Consider the following 19,590-nt stretch of genomic DNA (forward strand, 5'->3'; position numbering starts at 1 on the left):
TTACATACTGATCATAATAAAATGTTTATTTAGTTAAAACATTTTTGCAATAATTAATAAAAAGTGATGATTCATTTCCTACAAGTAAAATATAATTTACTGAATAACAGAATTAATGAAATGATCAGCAAAATTATAGTTAATTAATTATATTTAAGTAAAGAGTATTTTATAAAATATTCAGTATTTTTAAAATTCTATTAATTGTACTGTAATTCTTATTTATTACATAGAATTTATTTAATTTCAAAGCAACAAGAGGCTTTGGCCTAATTACAGTCGTTTTTTGATAGATGTATCTTACATCATATGAAAAATGTCAAACCTTGGTAGGATTCAAGCACAGAATCATCTGAATGAAAGGCAGACATACTACCATTCTACCATGAAGGTTACTGGTATGTTAAATACATAATTCTGAAAATACAGTAACAGCTAATTTAAAGATTTACAGCATTACAAAATAATTAATGGAAAATATTTGACTAAAATCTACTGAGATAGTTAAAATTTGTCCTTTCCTTTAAATTAAAAAGAATTCTTAAAAAAAGGCAGGAAAATTTATGTAGTATATTTTGTTTTTGTGGATAATTCCAGATAATTTTTCAAAAAAATTAATTTCTAATGACTATTTTATCTGGGTTGAAAAACTTTTTTCATTTATCAGGCTATAAAAATTCCATTATGAACATGTCTAATTATACAACAGTTAATCTACAGTAACACAAAACACATAAAAAAAGCTCATTGAGAGGTTAATTGATTAGTTTGTTAGTTTATTTACTTTTCAAAGCACTTATCACACTATTTGTTAGTAATGTTTTAATTCCCAATTAATTTGTTAATTTCATAAATTTCTTTAAATAAGTTAACAACATGTATACTTATTGCTTGTCACTTTTATTTATTTATTTTTTTAATTGATTTTTAATTTATTCCACATAACTGTATAACTACATAATTCATTATTATATCAGTCCACTTAAACTTGAAATAATTCATTCGACTGCCGCCATTTATTAGCTGTAACATAAAAAAAAACAAAAATAAATTAAAACACAGGATGAACAGCTTGTTTCAAAATAATACACTAACTTACTCCAGGATACAAGATAAATGAACTTTAGCACTTTGTCTTCTCAGAAATATGAAAAGAGTAACTCCAAGGGTATGGTCTGAACATTTATAGGTCAGATACTTTCACATTCTACACAATTCTAAGAATAAGGAAGACTGTTCCTTTCAGAACCCTATCCCTGTACCTGTTCTCAGAAGGATCTTTAATTTATGAAGGAAAAGTAATTTTATTTTACCATTTATATGTAAGCTGGTTGTTGAACAGCTAATGTACTACTAAATCTACCAATAAAAACGCTCAGTCTATTGATGGATTGTAGGTAAAATGGTTGCCTATTTCTTGTCTTGAGTTTAAAATTCTTCAGAAAGGAGTAAGGTCATCTAATACTGCGATTCATTCATGGCCAAATTATCATTTCTCACCATTAATCCTTTTTTCTAATTATTGATCCTCTCTTCACCATTATCAATGTATGAGTGTGTAAGTCTGACCTTGCTAAATAATTCATGCCACAGGTGCTGTACCGACAAAGTTAGTGGATTCTTTGCATTATCTGATAGGTAGGGTTGTCTGAGGAGAAACTTACGGACTGGCTTTCGCTGTTCATTATCTGCACAACGAATAGCTGAATGCCTATCAGGTAAAGCCAGCCTTTTAATCCCTCCAAAAATACAAAATACAGACTAGGCAGATCAGAAAATGAAATATACAGTAGTATACATATTGCTATGAACAATGTTCAAAAACACAGGTTCACGTGCTTTGGCCTTGTGAATAGGATGGATGGTTCAAAGCTTTCTAAGAAGACTTCAATATAGCTACTGGCATGAAGAAAGAAAAGGTGATATCATTGGCATTACAGAAAGAAATCAAAACAAAAAAAAAACACATGAAAACAGAAGACAAAATTGGAAAATGGACGGAAAAAAGTGGCTACAAGTGTAAGAAACTGGTAAAAGTATATTTATCTTGTACTATTATATGTTTCCTCTCATTGATGACTGAGGAAAAACATAATGTTAATTCAACATCAAAACCAATGTATAATATAGGGACTGAATTACAACAAAAGTACTGCAATTAGCTACCTATGTATTAACGCCAACGCAGCTACAGCTTTATTTAAAAACAAAGTAGTCAATCGGATTTCGGTGGAAAATGGGCCGATATAGAGTTTAACATAGATTCAAAACAGTCTCTTTATTAATTTTAATAAATGGTTATTTATATTTATTTAATTTAACCAAACTTAACCTACGCTCACTTCGCTCGCTAACCTTGACTAATTAACAGGAGTGTTTTGATTATTTAAATAATAAATAATTGCAATAATTACTTAATTTATTAAATAAATACTCAAAAGATTACGGTGTTAATTAGTCAAGGTTAGCGAGCGAAGCGAGCATAAGTTAAGTTTGGTTAAATTAAATAAATATAAATAACCATTTATTAAAATTAATAAAGAGACTGTTCATTTTCCACCGAAATCCGATTGACTACTTCGTTTTTAAATAAAGCTGTAGCTGCGGTGGCGTTAATACGTAAGTACCTGCAATTATATTTAAATTTGAAATTGAAGTAAACTTACATTTGCCTATTTGGATTTTATACCTTGTTCTTTTCATCGAAACATTAACCTTAACATTGTTTTAAAGTACATCTGTTTTACTCTTTGATTCTTTATATTCTCTAATAATATTTTATCCATTTGGTTCCTTCTATTACCAAACTCAGCTGATATCTTATTATAACTCATTTACAAATTTGAAGTACTAGGTTCAAATCCAGACAAGGTTATCGCAATTACTCCTATTTGTAGGAGATCTGATTTTATAGTGAACAGAAGACCTGAGAACAAGTAGACACCTCCCTCATCGGTTTGAATTTCTGTCCAACCCCTGGACTGAAAACTAAGTAACACTTTATCTTATAAACCCCACATAAATTGTATAAATCAGTATTTTTATTTTGTTTTAAATATTCTATTATGTAGTTGTTAGTTTTATATGAAGGTTTAAATTCATCCTTGTCAAACTTTGATTATATTTTTAATAATACTGTTAGTGTATGTATATACATATTAGTAAACATTATTAATCTTCTGTGTGCTATGAATTGATTTTAAAGTTATTGTACTAATTTTTGATATTTGTTTTTTATATATATTATCAATTAACAAAGTACTATATCCACTTTTAATTGCAATTTGTTTTTTGATATTTATTTCTGTATTTAATAACAATTACTTTAAAAACTTTTATATATTTATGTATATTGGTTTTTTTCATATATAGCTAACATTGAGTTAATTGGATATTTTTTTAATTAGTAGCAAATTTTAAACGACTGGGCAAAAGTTTTGTCACTTATATTAAATGCAGAAGCCTGGCTTAATTCATAATCAGTGTTACTACTGAACTTTATGACCTCAGTATTATACACAGTTATCATTCAAAATTTTACTCTTTAAATACCCTTTAGTTTAAATTTCCTTCTAAATACCTAAATAAAGGAGTAGGACATTTTTTTTATGAAAATCACAAAATTCATTTTTTTTTAAACAGCATCTATTTTCTAGTACTTAGAAAATATTTTACTTTGATCAGAAATTAAAATTAGTAATAATTTCTTAATTAAAATTAAAAATATATAACTTTTTTCACAAGGTTACTAATTTTTATGAATTTCTGAAATAAAATTATTGATTATTAAATTGAATACTTTTATTCTGATAAGATATACAATTTCAAGAGTTGTCCGTATATGAGGTATCGGATATATATTTTTTGTAAATAATGTCCTGGTGAGAATGAATCAGGAGAAAGTCAAATAAAAGTTGTACCATTAGGCGTAAAATTTAGAGACATTGGATTCTACAAGAAAACAGTATAGAAACGAAACACATGAAATATGGAGAGCATTAGGAAAGGACTTTACAAATAAGTGACAGTAATAAGTCAAAAGTTTCTGTGTTCAAATATTTAGAAGCAGCACTTCAGTTACATTTATGATGTGTGGAGAACGTCGGTGGTAAAACAAAATTATATCTAACAAAATGATGGGTTCATTATTTATGAATTTAAAATGTTAATAATTTTAAATACCAAAGAATACCTAAAAATTCTTAGAGAAAGTATATGTAAGATTTGTAAAACCAGTTTTATAAAAGGGTTAAGAGCATTGAGGTGCTTCTGTAAAGAAACAAAAAATGATATATGTGATAAAAATAAACTGAGATGATTTGTAGGATTATCATTCAGGGACAGAAGAAATAACAGTATAGAGAAAAAAATGAAAACTGTATGTAATGTGTGATAAAGGAGAGAGTAATTTGGATGGTGGAAACATATGGAAAAAAGGGAGGAGAAGCGTATGCTGAAATGGATAAGGAGGATTGACGTGAATGGAGAAAGAAAGAAGGTAAAGCTAAGGTAACATTGAGATACAAGACTCTCAATAATCTGGAGTACACTAAACTCGAAGGATGTTATGAACAGAGAAGAAAAAGATGCGACTGGCCATCTTGACAATATAGAAAACAGTGAAGATAAGATAAGTAAATTAAATACATTTATTATTATCATTAATATTGATAAACAGCCAATAAAAAACACTTACCTTTATAATACATTTCCTTGTGCATTGTAATTGGACAATTATTTTTACTCTGAAAGAAAAATCACAAAAAAGTTTAAGTAATTATAACAAGTATGATAACATAAAGATTAATTAAAGATATATAAACATAAAGAATAAAAAAAATTATAAATATAGGTGTACTTTTCTTAAATAGGATGCAATGTTATAAAAAATAATAACAGAAGACGTGAATGAATTTATTACTTAATGAGAAAAATTACTTAAATCGACTTTTTAATGCATTTTCATTCTCAAAACATTTTATATAAGTTAAAAATTTTTTATTTATTTATTTTTTGGCAACCATATATAATCAAATGTTTTGAAGTAATTTTAAATTATCTTATATAATAATGAGTGTTTCAAGAAGGATGCAACCTCTTTATTTGATGAAGTGAATTTATTAGAAAAATATTAACGTTATAAAATACTTATATAAAAATATTCAAATTACCTTTACTGACTTGACTTTATTACATGTTCAAAATGATTTCCTGAATTCTCAATGTGTACACGTTTCATAACATTTGCACCTCTTTTTGTAATGTTTGAAATTTCTCTTTCAATATTAGCCTTCAATTCCTCAAGTATATTGGTTGGTTTGGTTGGCATTTCTCCCACCACCACCCCATTCGATCATCCTAAAGAATAAGGTAGTGTCTCACTGCCCACTTGTCATATATCACTAAAATGGGTAGGTGACTACTAGAACATATATGACTATCGATAATTAAATTTATCTCGTCAAGGCAGCAATTCGCACCACTCCTAGGCCGCTGAATGCCAGCAAGTACCTGTCCACCATTAAAACGCTTGGAGCCTTAATTTGGCTGGTAGCCAGCCATATCTCTCAGTTAGATTAATGATAGGAGTCTTTTCCCTTAGGTAAACTACTGATGTTAGTTGAACAAAGCAACCGCATCAAGGAACTCCCACACAGTTCGACAATGCAGCTCTTGCTACATTGACTCACTGTCTGTGAGCGGCTAATTTTCCCCTTGACCTCTAAGTTCCAGAGTTGTCTAAGCTCTGGCTACACCAAGAGTCGGGCAGTCGAACATCATGCGTTCATTCGACTGGACCTCCCCGCAGACGCACAGCTGACAAGCTGCCAGGCGGAACCAAAACAAATATCGGTTTAAATTTACATGGTTGGAGAGCACTCGGACTCCCGTTGCCCTTAAAAATGTAGGAAAGGCATACCATTCTTCCAGATCCTGTATAAATCTATACAAGGACCTTTCCTTAGTCGTGCCATGCCATTCTAACTGTCATGCTTCCATCGATAGGCTATAAGTCTCCTCCACAGGTGTGAGATGAGTAACTGTTCAAAATATAGAACCGGTGCATTAAGATCACAGTTCTGCTCTGGTACAGGCCCGGCTCAAAACCGCATACACCTCGTCAGCTGAGCCAGACTTAATGAAACTTTCTTTTTACTGTTTAGCCTCTGGTAACTACCTTTTACATAATTAAAATGATATGTATGATTGTAAATGAAGTGTAGTCTTATACAGTCTCAGTTCGACCATTCCTGAGATATCTGGTTAATTGGAACGCAACCATCAAAGTACACCAACCAGTATTCGTGATCTTGTATTCAAACCTATATAAAAGTACTATAAAAAATCTATAACCTACTATAAACTATAACCAAACCTATATAAAAAAAACTGCCTCTACTAGGACTTGAAGAGTGGAACTCTCAACTTCCATATCAGCTGATTTAGAAAGACGCGTTCACCACTAGACCAACCCGGTAGGTTAGGCTTAATAAAACTAAAAACACCAATTTACAGGCCTACAGCATTTTTTAAGATGAATAACTAAAAAATATAAATTTTAGAAAAAATAGTCAAAAATGAATTTTATTATTTTTTTTCAAAGAATTCGATTCAGCAATAAAAAATATAGTTTCCTATTTTAAACAATTAAGTTGACCATGAAATGATTTTTATTTGACCTTATCAAGGACAACATAGGTTGTGAACGTATTTTCCCCTCGAAACGGAAAAAATTTAATAGGGAACATTTTTTCCCATAAAATATGTAGTTTTTGAGATATAGATGTGTTTCAATTTAAATGGACCACCCGGTATATATTCTAAAACAAATTTTAAATTATTTATTTTTTTTACCATGAAATAATTTTATTGTATTTTTAAATAAAAATAATTATAACACTGTAAGAATTAGAATTAGCAATCGAAATAGACCCGAGAATTTGACCACAAAATATTCAAGGATCATTTTCACGTACATTAATATATTTAAAAAAAAGTTTTTTATTTGTGCAAGAACGTTTAGAGTAAATAAACTTTTTGATCCGCCCGGATTTGATCCCATCGTGACCCATCAGCATAAAACACCCTTATGGGGGTGTCAGTCAAACGTTATTCGGCCCCCTTCTTATTGTTACCTGATAATAGAACTATATTATTAGGTTAACGATGAGAAGAAAGAAATAAGATTTGGTCAGGGGTTTGCTAATTTTCTACCTTCCTATTCGTCTGACTTTATTTTGAATAATAACCGACAATAAATGTTAACGTGTAAAAAAGTTAAATATTAAAAATTACCCAACTAGCCAGTGTTTTTATTAAAAAAATAACTCGTTTTAAAAACAATACGTTTTATTTAATATCGGGTAAATGTTTTTAAAATAAAGATAAATCCTTTATATTTTTAATTAAATTGCCTACAATATATAAATCTACTGAAATATTTTAAAATTTTTAAGATAAACTTCATTCTTTTCCTATACGGGTAATGATAATAAATGGACGTTGAAGGTATTAACGTTAAAGAAGTATTTACAAAAATGATCAAAGAAAAAAGTAACTAAAGTTTACGTTTTTTTTTTATCTTTTAGATATTTTCAACAGGCGTATATTGTTCCACATGATTGTAATTTTCTTTATTTCTTAATAATTGGAAAAATTACAATCAAAATTGTGGCAGCCATATTTACAATAATAATACCAATACTTGTGGAATTTGTATTGTTATTAAAGATTTGTGCAGTGGTTTATCCGTCAAAGCCAAATATTAGAGATTTGATGAAGCCAGATTAGGTAAAAAGTTAGGTTCAAAATTCGGTTATAAGACATGCGATTTAGAATTAATTTACTAAGCATTCGGCATGGTTGGTATTAATACAATTGTATAAAATAATGTTCCAATTAAAAGTACATATCAGAATACTTTCGGAGCCATTACTCTATTATCAGGGATTTCTCAAAAGATCTTAATTCAAATTCAAATGTATAATTGTATTTAAATTAAAATTATTACGTTTATAATAGTCGGTCAAGAAATAAAATTAATTTGTACGTCAATAAGACCGTAACGTCATGTTCGTTAGATGTTTGCGATTATTATCAAATAGATTTAATATTAAATGAAATGTTACCAACCTATTAATAATTAATTATTATATAATTTGTTTATAAAGGATATCATTATCGAATCTAACCTGTTCATTCACTTTCGCTCAAATTTTTTCTGGGAGTTACTGTATTTTTCCAGTAACATCAAAAAAAAAAAAAAATAGAAACAATTTAATTTTTTCCTTAAATGGCCTTCCCAGAATTTCAGAAAGCCTTAATTTACCCAGAGGTACTGAAACTCGGGCGATATCTTTCACTCTGTAAAACTCACTAACGAAGCGTTTTCGGACCTATGTTTATATGAACTTTTTTCTTATTTTTAGTCTCTAGAATGAGTTGTCAAAGTATTGCCCTATCCTCCTGAATCACTCTGTATCTCGAAGTAATAACGCCAAGCGCTATAGAAATTTAACGCGATATTGTCGATTTATTAGGAACTGAAAAATTTTATCCAAAACTCGTCTTTCACTTGTTCGTAAGATTTATGCGTGCAGTAAATCTCAATAATAAACATGTTTGTCCTTTTTTTTTTTTTTTTTGTCTTCAGTCATTTGACTGGTTTGATGCAGCTCTCCAAGATTCCCTATCTAGTGCTAGTCGTTTCATTTCAGTATACCCTCTACATCCTACATCCCCAACAATTTGTTTTACATACTCCAAACGTGGCCTGCCTACACAATTTTTCCCTTCTACCTGTCCTTCCAATATTAAAGCGACTATTCCAGGATGCCTTAGTATGTGGCCTATAAGTCTGTCTCTTCTTTTAACTATATTTTTCCAAATGCTTCTTTCTTCATCTATTTGCCGCAGTACCTTTTCATTTGTCACTTTATCCACCCATCTGATTTTTAACATTCTCCTATAGCACCACATTTCAAAAGCTTCTAATCTTTTCTTCTCAGATACTCCGATTGTCCAAGTTTCACTTCCATATAAAGCGGTTTGTCCTTGGAAAACGATATAATTAACACAGCAGAGACGAATTTATACTAGTACAACACTAAAACATAAGAAAGGCATTTCCGCTGTTATAAGCTGTTAGCCTTGGGTTCAGTGTTGCCAAGTGACGTAGGGAGAAATAAAATTTACCTATGCGTGACTTCTACATTATTATTATTATTAGGGTTTTAGAAACACTCCTTTTAGAAACACTCGTTATTTTATTCTCATTTTTAAGTAAAATAATTTTACATATAATAGTTTTATATGAAAATATAAATATATTATAATGAAATTAATAAATCTATTGTTAAAAAAGGCCTGCCCACTTCATTCTATTTGTTTAGTATTAAAAAGAGTTCTGCTATTAATGTGTAGTACACAGGTAGTAGTAATAAACACTTCTGAATGACCTGCAAACAATAGTGAAAGTAGAATTCATTTTTAATTTCGATTAAATGATTAACAAAGAAATATATACATATAAAAATGGAAAGTGATATCTGATTACTAATTATACTTACATTTTCTATTTTTGTACTGTGAAAAGCACTATTTATGAATACCTTTGTTAAAGAAAAGTCCTTTTTTTAAATAACAATATCCCCTTTATCAAACTTGATAATAGAAACATGTAACACAGTACATTTACTCGGGTATATGACAAAAAATTCATTGCAGATAAATTATTTAACAAACCTATACATTCTAACACATTTATAGCAGAACTTTTAAAAATATAAACGAGATTGATAGGTCACGCGTATATATAAAGGCAACCTGATTTAAATTGGAATTTAAACCAGGATGGAAGTTGGAGGAAAACATAATTCAACCTCGAAGATGGAGGAACATGTAAAAGATAGAAATTGCAGAAAGGGTCAAAGGTTATTATACATAAAGCAGATAATTGAAGAGAGAGGATGTAATAAACATGTTGAAGTAAAAAAAAATACCTATATTACACATTCGAAAGTCCCTTTGTATTGAACCAATCTTAATTATAGTTATATAGATCACGTCAATTAATATGAAAAGTTGGCAAATAAAAGCCCTGGACGATGGAATGAAAGAATATTTAATGAAAATAAACATAGGAAAGTTTATGAAATGGAAGTAAACAACAAAACAGGATTTATTTGTAGTAAAAAATTATGGATATTTGGAGATATTGGTGATAGGGGACTGGAAAAGTGCAATGGAGTAAAAGGAAGCAAAGTGGTAGCAAACAAAGCTTTCAGTAAGAAAAGTAAATTACTATTTAGTAAAACACTGGACTTAAGTGTTAAAAAAGAGATTAGCCAACTACTATATAAGAAGTTCTTGTTGTATGGAAGTGAAATGTTGATGTTAAAGAAGAAGGAGAGGGACTGGATTGAGGCTTTTGAGATGAGGATATGGAGAGAGATGGATAAAGTAAAATGAAGAATGGCAAAGCAATGAACAGGATTAAAGATGAAAGAGCACTTATGTGGAAGGTACACAAAAGAAAAAGAAACTGGTTAAGTCATGTGGTTAGAGGAAGTGGAATCTTGACAACCGCATTGGAAGGGTCAGAAGAAGAAGAAAGGAAGGGATGAAGAAGAAAGATGAAGTTAATAGATGAGGTGAAGATAAAAAAACAATAAGGGGATAAAGGAGAAGGTTTGGGATAGAAATGGGTGGAGAAATAAGGGAACTGCTGCCAGACAGTGGAGCAGCTGTGCTGCTTCACCGATAAAAAGGAAATTTCTAACATTTTTCTGGAAGAATTAAGAAAAACTGTGGGAAAAACAACTATATTTAAATATCACAATACATGAAGTTTATAATAAAAATAGTGGTTAAAATCCTATTAATTCTTAAAAATAATAGTTATATGTTATGATACTATAGAAAATATACAAAGGTAAATGGATGAAATCATTATGAAATAAAAAAAATTAAAAAGTTTGACATTGAATAAGTACAAACTGTTTGTATACATTAAAAACGTCAGGTAATTTGTTTTCTTAAATAATACTATTGGTTTCCAGAGTCTGGAAAATCAATAAATTATTTAATTAATAGATTTAAAATTATTCATGATAAGTCAACACAACAAACTTTAAAATTATATTTTAAATAAAATTATTCTTTAGTTAGAATCTAGGGCTTCTTAGTTGAAGATTTACAAAAATTATTTTCTTAAAGCATAAAAGATGTTAAAATATATATAGTAATAAGAAACTTTTCAATAGAGACAAGAGATGTGTTGTATTTTTATGTAATTTTCACAAGTACCAATAAATTTTCAAGAGCAGCTATCTTTAAGTATTGTGCCGGTTATAGCACACGGTTAGAAGATAGATACAGTAGACTAAGTATAACGTTAAAAAAAGGGATGTTGAATTCTCCACGGTTGGCTGCCAGTTTTCCATTAACTTTTTCCCCTTAACTTCTTCCAGATTCCTCCTTTATCACCCATATTTTAAGCCACATTATAACAGAATAGCGATGTAGCGGCAGAAAGAAGCACAAAGGGGAAAGATGGCGGGAGAGGATTTGCGATTCAAGAAGAAAAATAGTAGAAGAGGATGAGGTGTAAAGAAGCAGAAGAAGCAGAGGTTAGTTAAAATGTAACGCAAAAGAGGGCGTCGGCATCGTCAGGCTGGTTGTGTACAACAAAATGGACCTTTGAATCTCTTAATGTGCCGACATTATATCTTATTTACGAACCCCGTTCCTTCTATTTCATCTTAACTTAAACTTAACACCCCTCATCCCTAATCATCATCATCTTTTCCTTATTCCCTTTTACTTCTCCTCCCAACATCCCTCCCTTTAATACCATCATCTTTAAACTAGAAAATAAAATCCTTAGTAAGTACCAGATTTTTACGGTATGGAATATAATCATCTATAATTCTTTCTTTTTTATAATATACATATATTAATTTTACCGCTTATCCTTTACAGCATTTTCACATCGCATCTTAAAAAATACAGTTAACGCTTAATTTCCCAAAAAAATAAAACTATGTATTCAACTAAAATTAAATAACAATAATAAAATATTGATGATAGTAGAACATAAACTTTCTCTCTGAAATCAGCAAATAATTTATAATAAAAAATAAAATCCCGATATTTAAATAACCTGGTATCATTTCTTCCTTCAATTTAAAAATACTTTTTTATATGCTTACTTTACTACTTTTTTAAAGGGAATTTTAGATTAATATGGTACACTATATATGTATATATTAAGTATAAAAAACCAATAAATCTTATAATTTTTATTAATGTATTTTACATTAATAATACAATTTGTTAAAAAATGTTACTGCATGTTTAATGTGCTGTAAAAATTTCTTTGTCGATGATAAAAGTAAAGTTAAAAAAAACAAAGTTATGATAAACAAAATTGAGTCAAATTAAAAATGTACAATACATTTATTACCCAGTGAAATAAAAATCAAAATTAAATGAGTGTAAGAATTTTCAAGAGGTATTAAGATAACTTGCAGGTTTAATGGTATGGAACCAAAAAGCTCCTTATGTCGCTAACATGTTTGCAGTAATAAAACCTTTAAAGAAGTAGAAAACAAGAGTAAAAAAAAATTCTGAATATTGAGTAAAGTAAAATGTACTTATACCTACAGAGAGATCGTGAAGCAAAACAAACTTCATATTCCTTTTATGTAATAGGCAACCATCTACTAATGATCTGTCAGAATATCATGGTATGTAAGCCAGGAAAAGAGTAACATGTTCACGGATAGTAAAGGATGTTCAATAGATGTAAAGGATAGTTTATGGAATGCCCCACCCACATTACGCTCTAGTTTAAAAATGGAAAATAACACTCTGTATCAGTCAGCTTAAAAAACAATTCAATGTTTCTTTATAAATTAAATAAAAATATAATATAAAAAAATATTTATATATTAAATATAAATTAATAAAAATATTATGTTTGTGAAAATTAATTATTAAATCTTAAAAAGAAAATAAGATGTCTACAATATAAAGTAGATAAATTATTTATTGTATATATATATATATATATATATATAACATATACTAATTGATTGGTAAATATTCTTAATTAAACTGTTATTATAATTAGGTAATAAGATGCAGTTTCACGAACATATTACATAATTTTTATTGTTCTTATACTTCTTTGATGACAACTATATGATTAACAAATGACAAAGAAAAAACCTGACAACACAGTTGTAGGACTTTCCTGACATGCAGCTTTTTTCTGATGCATGGCTTACTCACACAATATAATTTAAAATACTTATCATTTTATTTATATATATTTCAAAAACAGCTGTAAATCAGCGCTACAGTAGCACTCCTTATGGTCACAATAGGTAGTACTAATGCAGATACTCAACTTAGCCAATATTTTAAAGCATTTTTTGCGGTGGGGGGTGACCAAGTTTGGTCAAAATCAGTCCTGTAGTTTTGGAGATATAAGGTGTGAGACACCGAACACACATACGTATATACAAATATCTGGAAAATTTCCGTCCAGTTTTTTGGGTTCCTTAGATGTTAAAACGTCAAAATCCAGTGAAACCGCATATGCCCAAATTGGACCGATTGCAATCCTTTCCACCTACAGCTATAGCGGTAGATGGGCAAGTAATAAAATACAAACATCATTGATGTCAGAGACCTGCCTAATGATAAACCACCTCATGATGTCAAATAGGAATTACCCAACTTTACAAGTGGGAAAAAACTAACATTTTTAATAAAATTATATAAAAATAAAAAACTAATTAATGATTTTTTTCATCAATTTATGAAAAATGTATAAAAATAATTTGTTTTAATAGATGAATGGCAGAAAGGCTGCTGGAATAGACGGAATACCTGTAGAATTACTGCGCTGTGCAAGTTGATACATTATACAAACTGATATTTAGGAAAAAGGGGAAGTTCCGTCAGACTTCAAAAAAAGTGTTATAGTCATGATACCAAAAAAAGCAGGAGCAGATAAATGTGAAGAATACAGAACAATTATTTTAAATAACTGGTCATGCATCCAAAATCTTAACTAGAATTCTAGAGAGTAAAAAGACATTGAGAGACAAGCTGAGAGTAAAAAGGATTTAGAAGATACAATGAATGGCATGGATGAAGTCCTACGCAAGAACTACTGCATGAAAGTAAACAAGAACAAAACGAAAGTAATGAAATGTAGTAGAAATAGCAAAGATGGACCACCGAATCTGAAAATAGGAGGAGAAAAGATTATGGAGGTACAAGAATTTTGTTATTTGGGAAGTAGAATTACTAAAGATGGACGAAGCAGGAGCGACATAAAATGCCGAATAGCACAGGCGAAACGAGCCTTCAGTCAGAAATATAATTTGTTTACGTCAAAAATTAATTTAAATGTCAGGAAAAGATTTTTGAAAGTATATGTTTGGAGCGTCGCTTTATATGGAAGTGAAACTTGGACGATCGGAGTATCTGAGAAGAAAAGATTAGAAGCTTTTGAAATGAGGTGCTATAGGAGAATGTTAAAATCAGACAGGTGGATTAAGTTACAAATGAAGAGGTGCTGTGGCAAATAGATGAAGAAAGAAGCATTTGGAGAAATATAGCTAAAAGAAGAGACAGTCTTATAGGCCACATATTAAGGTATCCTGGAATAGTCCCTTTAATACTGGAAGGAGAGGTAGAAGGAAAAAATTGTGTAGGCAGGCCACATTTGGAATATGTAGAACAAATTGTTAGGGATGTAGGATGTAGGGGGTATACCGAAATGAAACGACTAGCACTACATAGGGAATCTTGGAGAGCTGCATCAAATCTGTCAAATTACTGAAGACAAAAAAAAAATATGTTTTAAAATAAGTGTAAATGATTTCAGATCACAGGTAAACATAGAAGAAAGTCTATTGGATACGCCTGATCGGCTCACCAGTGAATAATCTTCAGAGACCTGGAAATCAATGTTGGTGCGCACTGTTCTATGGTACAGTGGTTGCGGTGGCCTTGCATTATTCCCAAGAGGTGCTTTTGGTATCTCTTGTGAACCTTGTTGTAATGTTCTCAAATAATATAACTGCAACAAAACAAAAAAAAAAGATTTTTTATTATTTAAGAATAAAAAACTCTTAAGAGTAAATTATATTAGTATTAAAATTACATAAATTAATAAAAAATTAATCAATGTTTTAACAAAATTAATATTTACTTAAGACAAACATTCAGAAATAAAATTCTACAAAATACTTCAACCCAAAAGTTAATTATTCAACTAAATTTCATGTATAATATATCAACTAATAGATATTGTATCCTGAAGTTTAAATCTTCCTTTCTTGTTAGTCGATACCATTTCTTCATCATCGATTCCTTTTTCTCCATTATTATTTCTTTGGTTACAGCTCTAATCTCATTAGGTTTTCTTCTTTGAAAAACTAGGACTTAAAGAATCACTGCATATTGGTATATCTGGTAGGAAGCAGTTTGTAGAAAAATTCATGGACTTATTTGCTGTCCAATGGTCACACAACTCTAATAGCTGAGGTGCATATTGAGTAAGTTGATTTTACCAATTTTTCCTTGCAAATAACTAAAACAAATATATATTTTATGAAATTATAATTTTTTTAACTATATAACTGAGAATTCATTTCAAGATTGATTAATGAAAAAGACAAAAAAAAAAAACTTAAAAGAATTACTACCATGAACATGTAAGAATGACTCAAATAATAACTTGATAATTACAGGCCAAATTTATCTAACCTCTTTTTGTTAACAAGTTGATATTTTAACTGAAATATTTGTGTAAGTTTTGGCAATAAGTAGGATCAAAATAGGTTAAAGCATATAAACATGAAATGTAGTAAAATATACACACAACATTAATGATATTACAGTTTTATGAAAAATAGTCAAGGTAGTGAAGTAGTTTCCTTTTAACCTATACACTATGACAGCCTCTGTGGCGTGAGGTGACGGCCTCTGTGAGTGAGTGGCGTGAGTGCATCTCAGCCTTTCATCCAGCCTTTCATCTCAGCCTTTCAGGTTCGAATCCCAGTCAGGCATGCCATTTTCAAACACGCTACAAATCACTCAACCCATTCTCTGCAGCAATATCTAATGGTGGTCCTGGAGGTTAAACAAAAAAAAAAAAAATCTATACACTATAGCCCACCAAGCCAATCTAGTGGTTAACTCGTTATCACAAACCACCTGATTTTGAAGTCAAGAGTTGCAAGGTTCAAAATCTAGTAAAGGCAGTTACTGTTATATAGATTTGAATACTAGATCATGGATACCGGTATTCTTTGGTGGTTGGGTTTCAATTAACTACACATCTTAAGAACAGCTGACCTGAGATGTACAAGACTACATTTCATTTACATTCATAAATATCTTCATTCATTCTCTGAAATAATACCTTAGGGTGGTTTCGGAGGCTAAACAGAAAAAGAAAGAAGAACCTTTAAACTATGTCTAGGTAGGTGCCTTTTTGTAAAAAACTCATGGGAAACTTTTGAAGATCTTTTATTTTTAAATTTTCCTTATTTCTACCTATATTGACTTCCCCTCCTTTCCCTAAAAATCAGTCCAAAACATAAAAAAAGATGAGATGATCTTTTAAGATTTATTATTATAGTTATAACCTTGATGCAGCATGGTGAAAAGTTTACATATGTGTTCAAAATTTTAAATATATGCATATATATATATATATATAGAATGGTTGTTTTCCAAAATCACACCTGACCTCACTCTGCCAAAGATGAAATGTTTTGCTTCTGAATTTTGTAATTTACATTCTACTAAAATAAGATCAGTAATACTCACAAACTTCTACTACTTTAAATAAAAAAAAATAAATACAAAAATATTGTTATTGTATCAGGCAATTTTGAGATGGGAAATGATAAAATCTCTTGGCAGATTGTGTTAAGATTTGAAAGAGAATTTGTCAAGAGTACTCCATGACTTTGTGCAACTAGTGTTTACTTACATGAGCTGTTTACTTACGAATATAAATAAAAGCTGAAAACAAAGTTGTAGGACTTACCCATCACAGAGCTTTTTTCTGATGCACGACTTTTACACACATATACTCACAACTTAATTTAAAATATTTATAATTTTATTTAAATATAATATTTTTTGTACAGTTGTACATCAGTGCTACACTAGCGCTCCTTGTTGTGACAGGGTGTACTATTGATGCAGTATACTTAGCCACTAGTTTAGAGAATTTTTGGGGTAGGGGTGGGATTTTGAAAAACGTTTTTTTGAAAAATTATAATTTTTAATTATTAACATGCCTAAGAAAAATAAGACCTTAATTAGGTGAAATCTCGAGATACAGATGATGACCTTGCTCTACAGCCACACCCCCTTGACTTTTTAAGTTGATAATTTAATGGCATCAATGATCCATATACAGAAGTAATCTGATCATGTTTAGTCAAAATCCGTCCAGTAGTTTTGAAGATAAGGTAAAAGACACCAGACATACACACCGACATACGATCCAGAAAATTTCCACCCGGTTTTTTGGGTTCCTTAAATGTCAAAACGTCAAGATCCGATCCGTGCGTACGTGCTTGTGTATTGAATATAATATAAATATAATAATATACGAAGTGTGTGAGAAATGTAATGACATAATTAACACTGCGAGCGATCTGACAACGCTGTGTCTACTGGTCTGTGCTAGACCGGTTTGTTCATCTCTTCCACTCGCTCAGTACGAGTTTCAACTCCGTTCAGCCAACACATTATTTTTGACTGCGCCATCAGTGAAGCTGTGTTTTTGTTATGTATTACGAAAATGGGGCATCGGAATTTAGAGCGACGTTGTGCAATCAAGTTTTGCGTTAAACTTGGGGAATCCGCGAATGTGACCTTTGAAAAGTTGAACGGGACTATGGGGAACATTGCTTATCAACAGCACAGGTTTTCCGCCGACACAAATCATTTTTGGAAGGCCAAGAACACGTTGAAGATCAACCTCGCTCAGGGAGTTGCAAGTAGCTGATATTCGCTAATTGCTAGTAGTTGTTGGACGCAAGCTGTAGCTAGCCGCTTGTCATTGCTAAAAGGTACTCGTTGCTAGTCGATTACTGTAAGTATTTGCAGGTTGTTGCTCATCGCTGGTCGTTGCCAGAAGCTGTTGCCTGGATGGCTTGTTAGTGTTTATTAAGTATATACTTTAATTTCCACAGTTGATACTGTTCTGTCTTTCGTAATTAAGGTTATATTTTTCAGGTTTCTATAAAGCCTGAATACTTTTGTTGTTATTTATCAGTATTATTCTCACAACCATGAAAGTAACAAATACTGTGGGGTCCAGGGGGCGGAGCCCTCTGCCTAGACAGGAATGGCAACCGAAGCGAGTGTGCGGAAATGGCGACCGAAGCGAGTTCTACGGTCCTGGGGTAGGCCCCCTGGGGCTCCGGGGTTCACCTGGGTTGACCTGGGCCCCAGAGGTCCAAGAGGCGTAGCCCCGACCGGATAGTATTTGTATACAGCTACATTCTTAAAAGAAGTAAATGATTTATAAAATAAATCATTCATATAAATCACTAATAAATAAAAAAAATGGGTAAATGACTTAAAAATAAATTAAAACTCTGATTAAATTTTGATTTAAAATATTTGAAAAGTTTTTCGGTTACATCCACATCGTAATCCGAAACAAACAGTTGATAAGCCTAATTAAAATCAACGATTTAATAATAATAAAAATTGCATAATATGTGTAATTAAATAGAACGTAATTCACAGTTACGTGGAAATTACCCAAGGGAAATATTAGAGCACCATCACATTACGTGAAAAATCCATCGGTTAATCTCCAGTGAACCCCAAACGGTGAACGATTAACAATTTTATAGCGACTGAAATAAAGACACTATAAAAATAAGAAAAAGAATAATTCAAAGTATTTGAGATATCGATATAAAAATGGTTAGAGAATAATAAAAGGATAGATAAGGATGAAAAAGGATGAAATAATAAGTAAAATAAACGAGAATAATTGTAAGCTTAATAAGAATAATTCAGAGTAGGAAAAGCTAATTATTTTGAATATAAAATTTTAGGACTGGGATTAATTAAAAGAATTTTAGAAGGATAAGTAATACGTGTCAAGTAGAGAGACAAAAATTATATGTTATAAAAATTGACATGGGAGGTATAAAAAACTCAAGTTTAACTGGAAATGGAAGGGAAGAAATTATGGATGGTCTTGGCTTAAACCGTATGAGGTATGAATATCAGGGATGTAGATGTAAAATCAAACATCAGCCTACTTCAAAAATTTTAAACTAACCTGATGTCAGATTTAATTCCTCATGAGATATGAGCATTTTTTTTATAGACATAACATTAATATTATATTAAATTTTGTAAAAACTTCGAAACGAAGTTAAATGAAACGTATGGATAATTCAATTTAAATTTTGGAAATTTTTCAATTTTAATAAGAAAATTGAAAAAAAATTATGTGTAACGCGTACTTTAAAAGAAAAATGAAACACTACTTAGAATATTATTATAAAATTAATAATAGTT

At 30.3% G+C, this 19,590-nt stretch overlaps 1 protein-coding gene across 1 annotated transcript in view; it reads right to left on the reverse strand.

Annotated features, from left to right (window-relative positions):
• Nucleotides 1-705: 705 nt before the first annotated feature.
• Nucleotides 706-19,590, reverse strand: part of CARPA (Carbonic anhydrase-related protein A) — a 483,368-nt gene continuing 464,483 nt past the window's right edge. The window contains exons 8-10 of the mRNA XM_075378891.1: nucleotides 14,957-15,100; nucleotides 4,697-4,745; nucleotides 706-1,023 (exon numbers count right to left, since the gene is read on the reverse strand). Of these exons, the coding sequence (XP_075235006.1) occupies nucleotides 983-1,023; nucleotides 4,697-4,745; nucleotides 14,957-15,100 (234 nt within the window). The 3' untranslated portion in view covers nucleotides 706-982. The remainder of the gene's footprint in view (nucleotides 1,024-4,696; nucleotides 4,746-14,956; nucleotides 15,101-19,590) is intronic.

Source organism: Lycorma delicatula, chromosome 11, assembly GCF_047948215.1.
Source record: "Lycorma delicatula isolate Av1 chromosome 11, ASM4794821v1, whole genome shotgun sequence".
Lineage (NCBI taxonomy): Eukaryota > Metazoa > Arthropoda > Insecta > Hemiptera > Fulgoridae > Lycorma > Lycorma delicatula.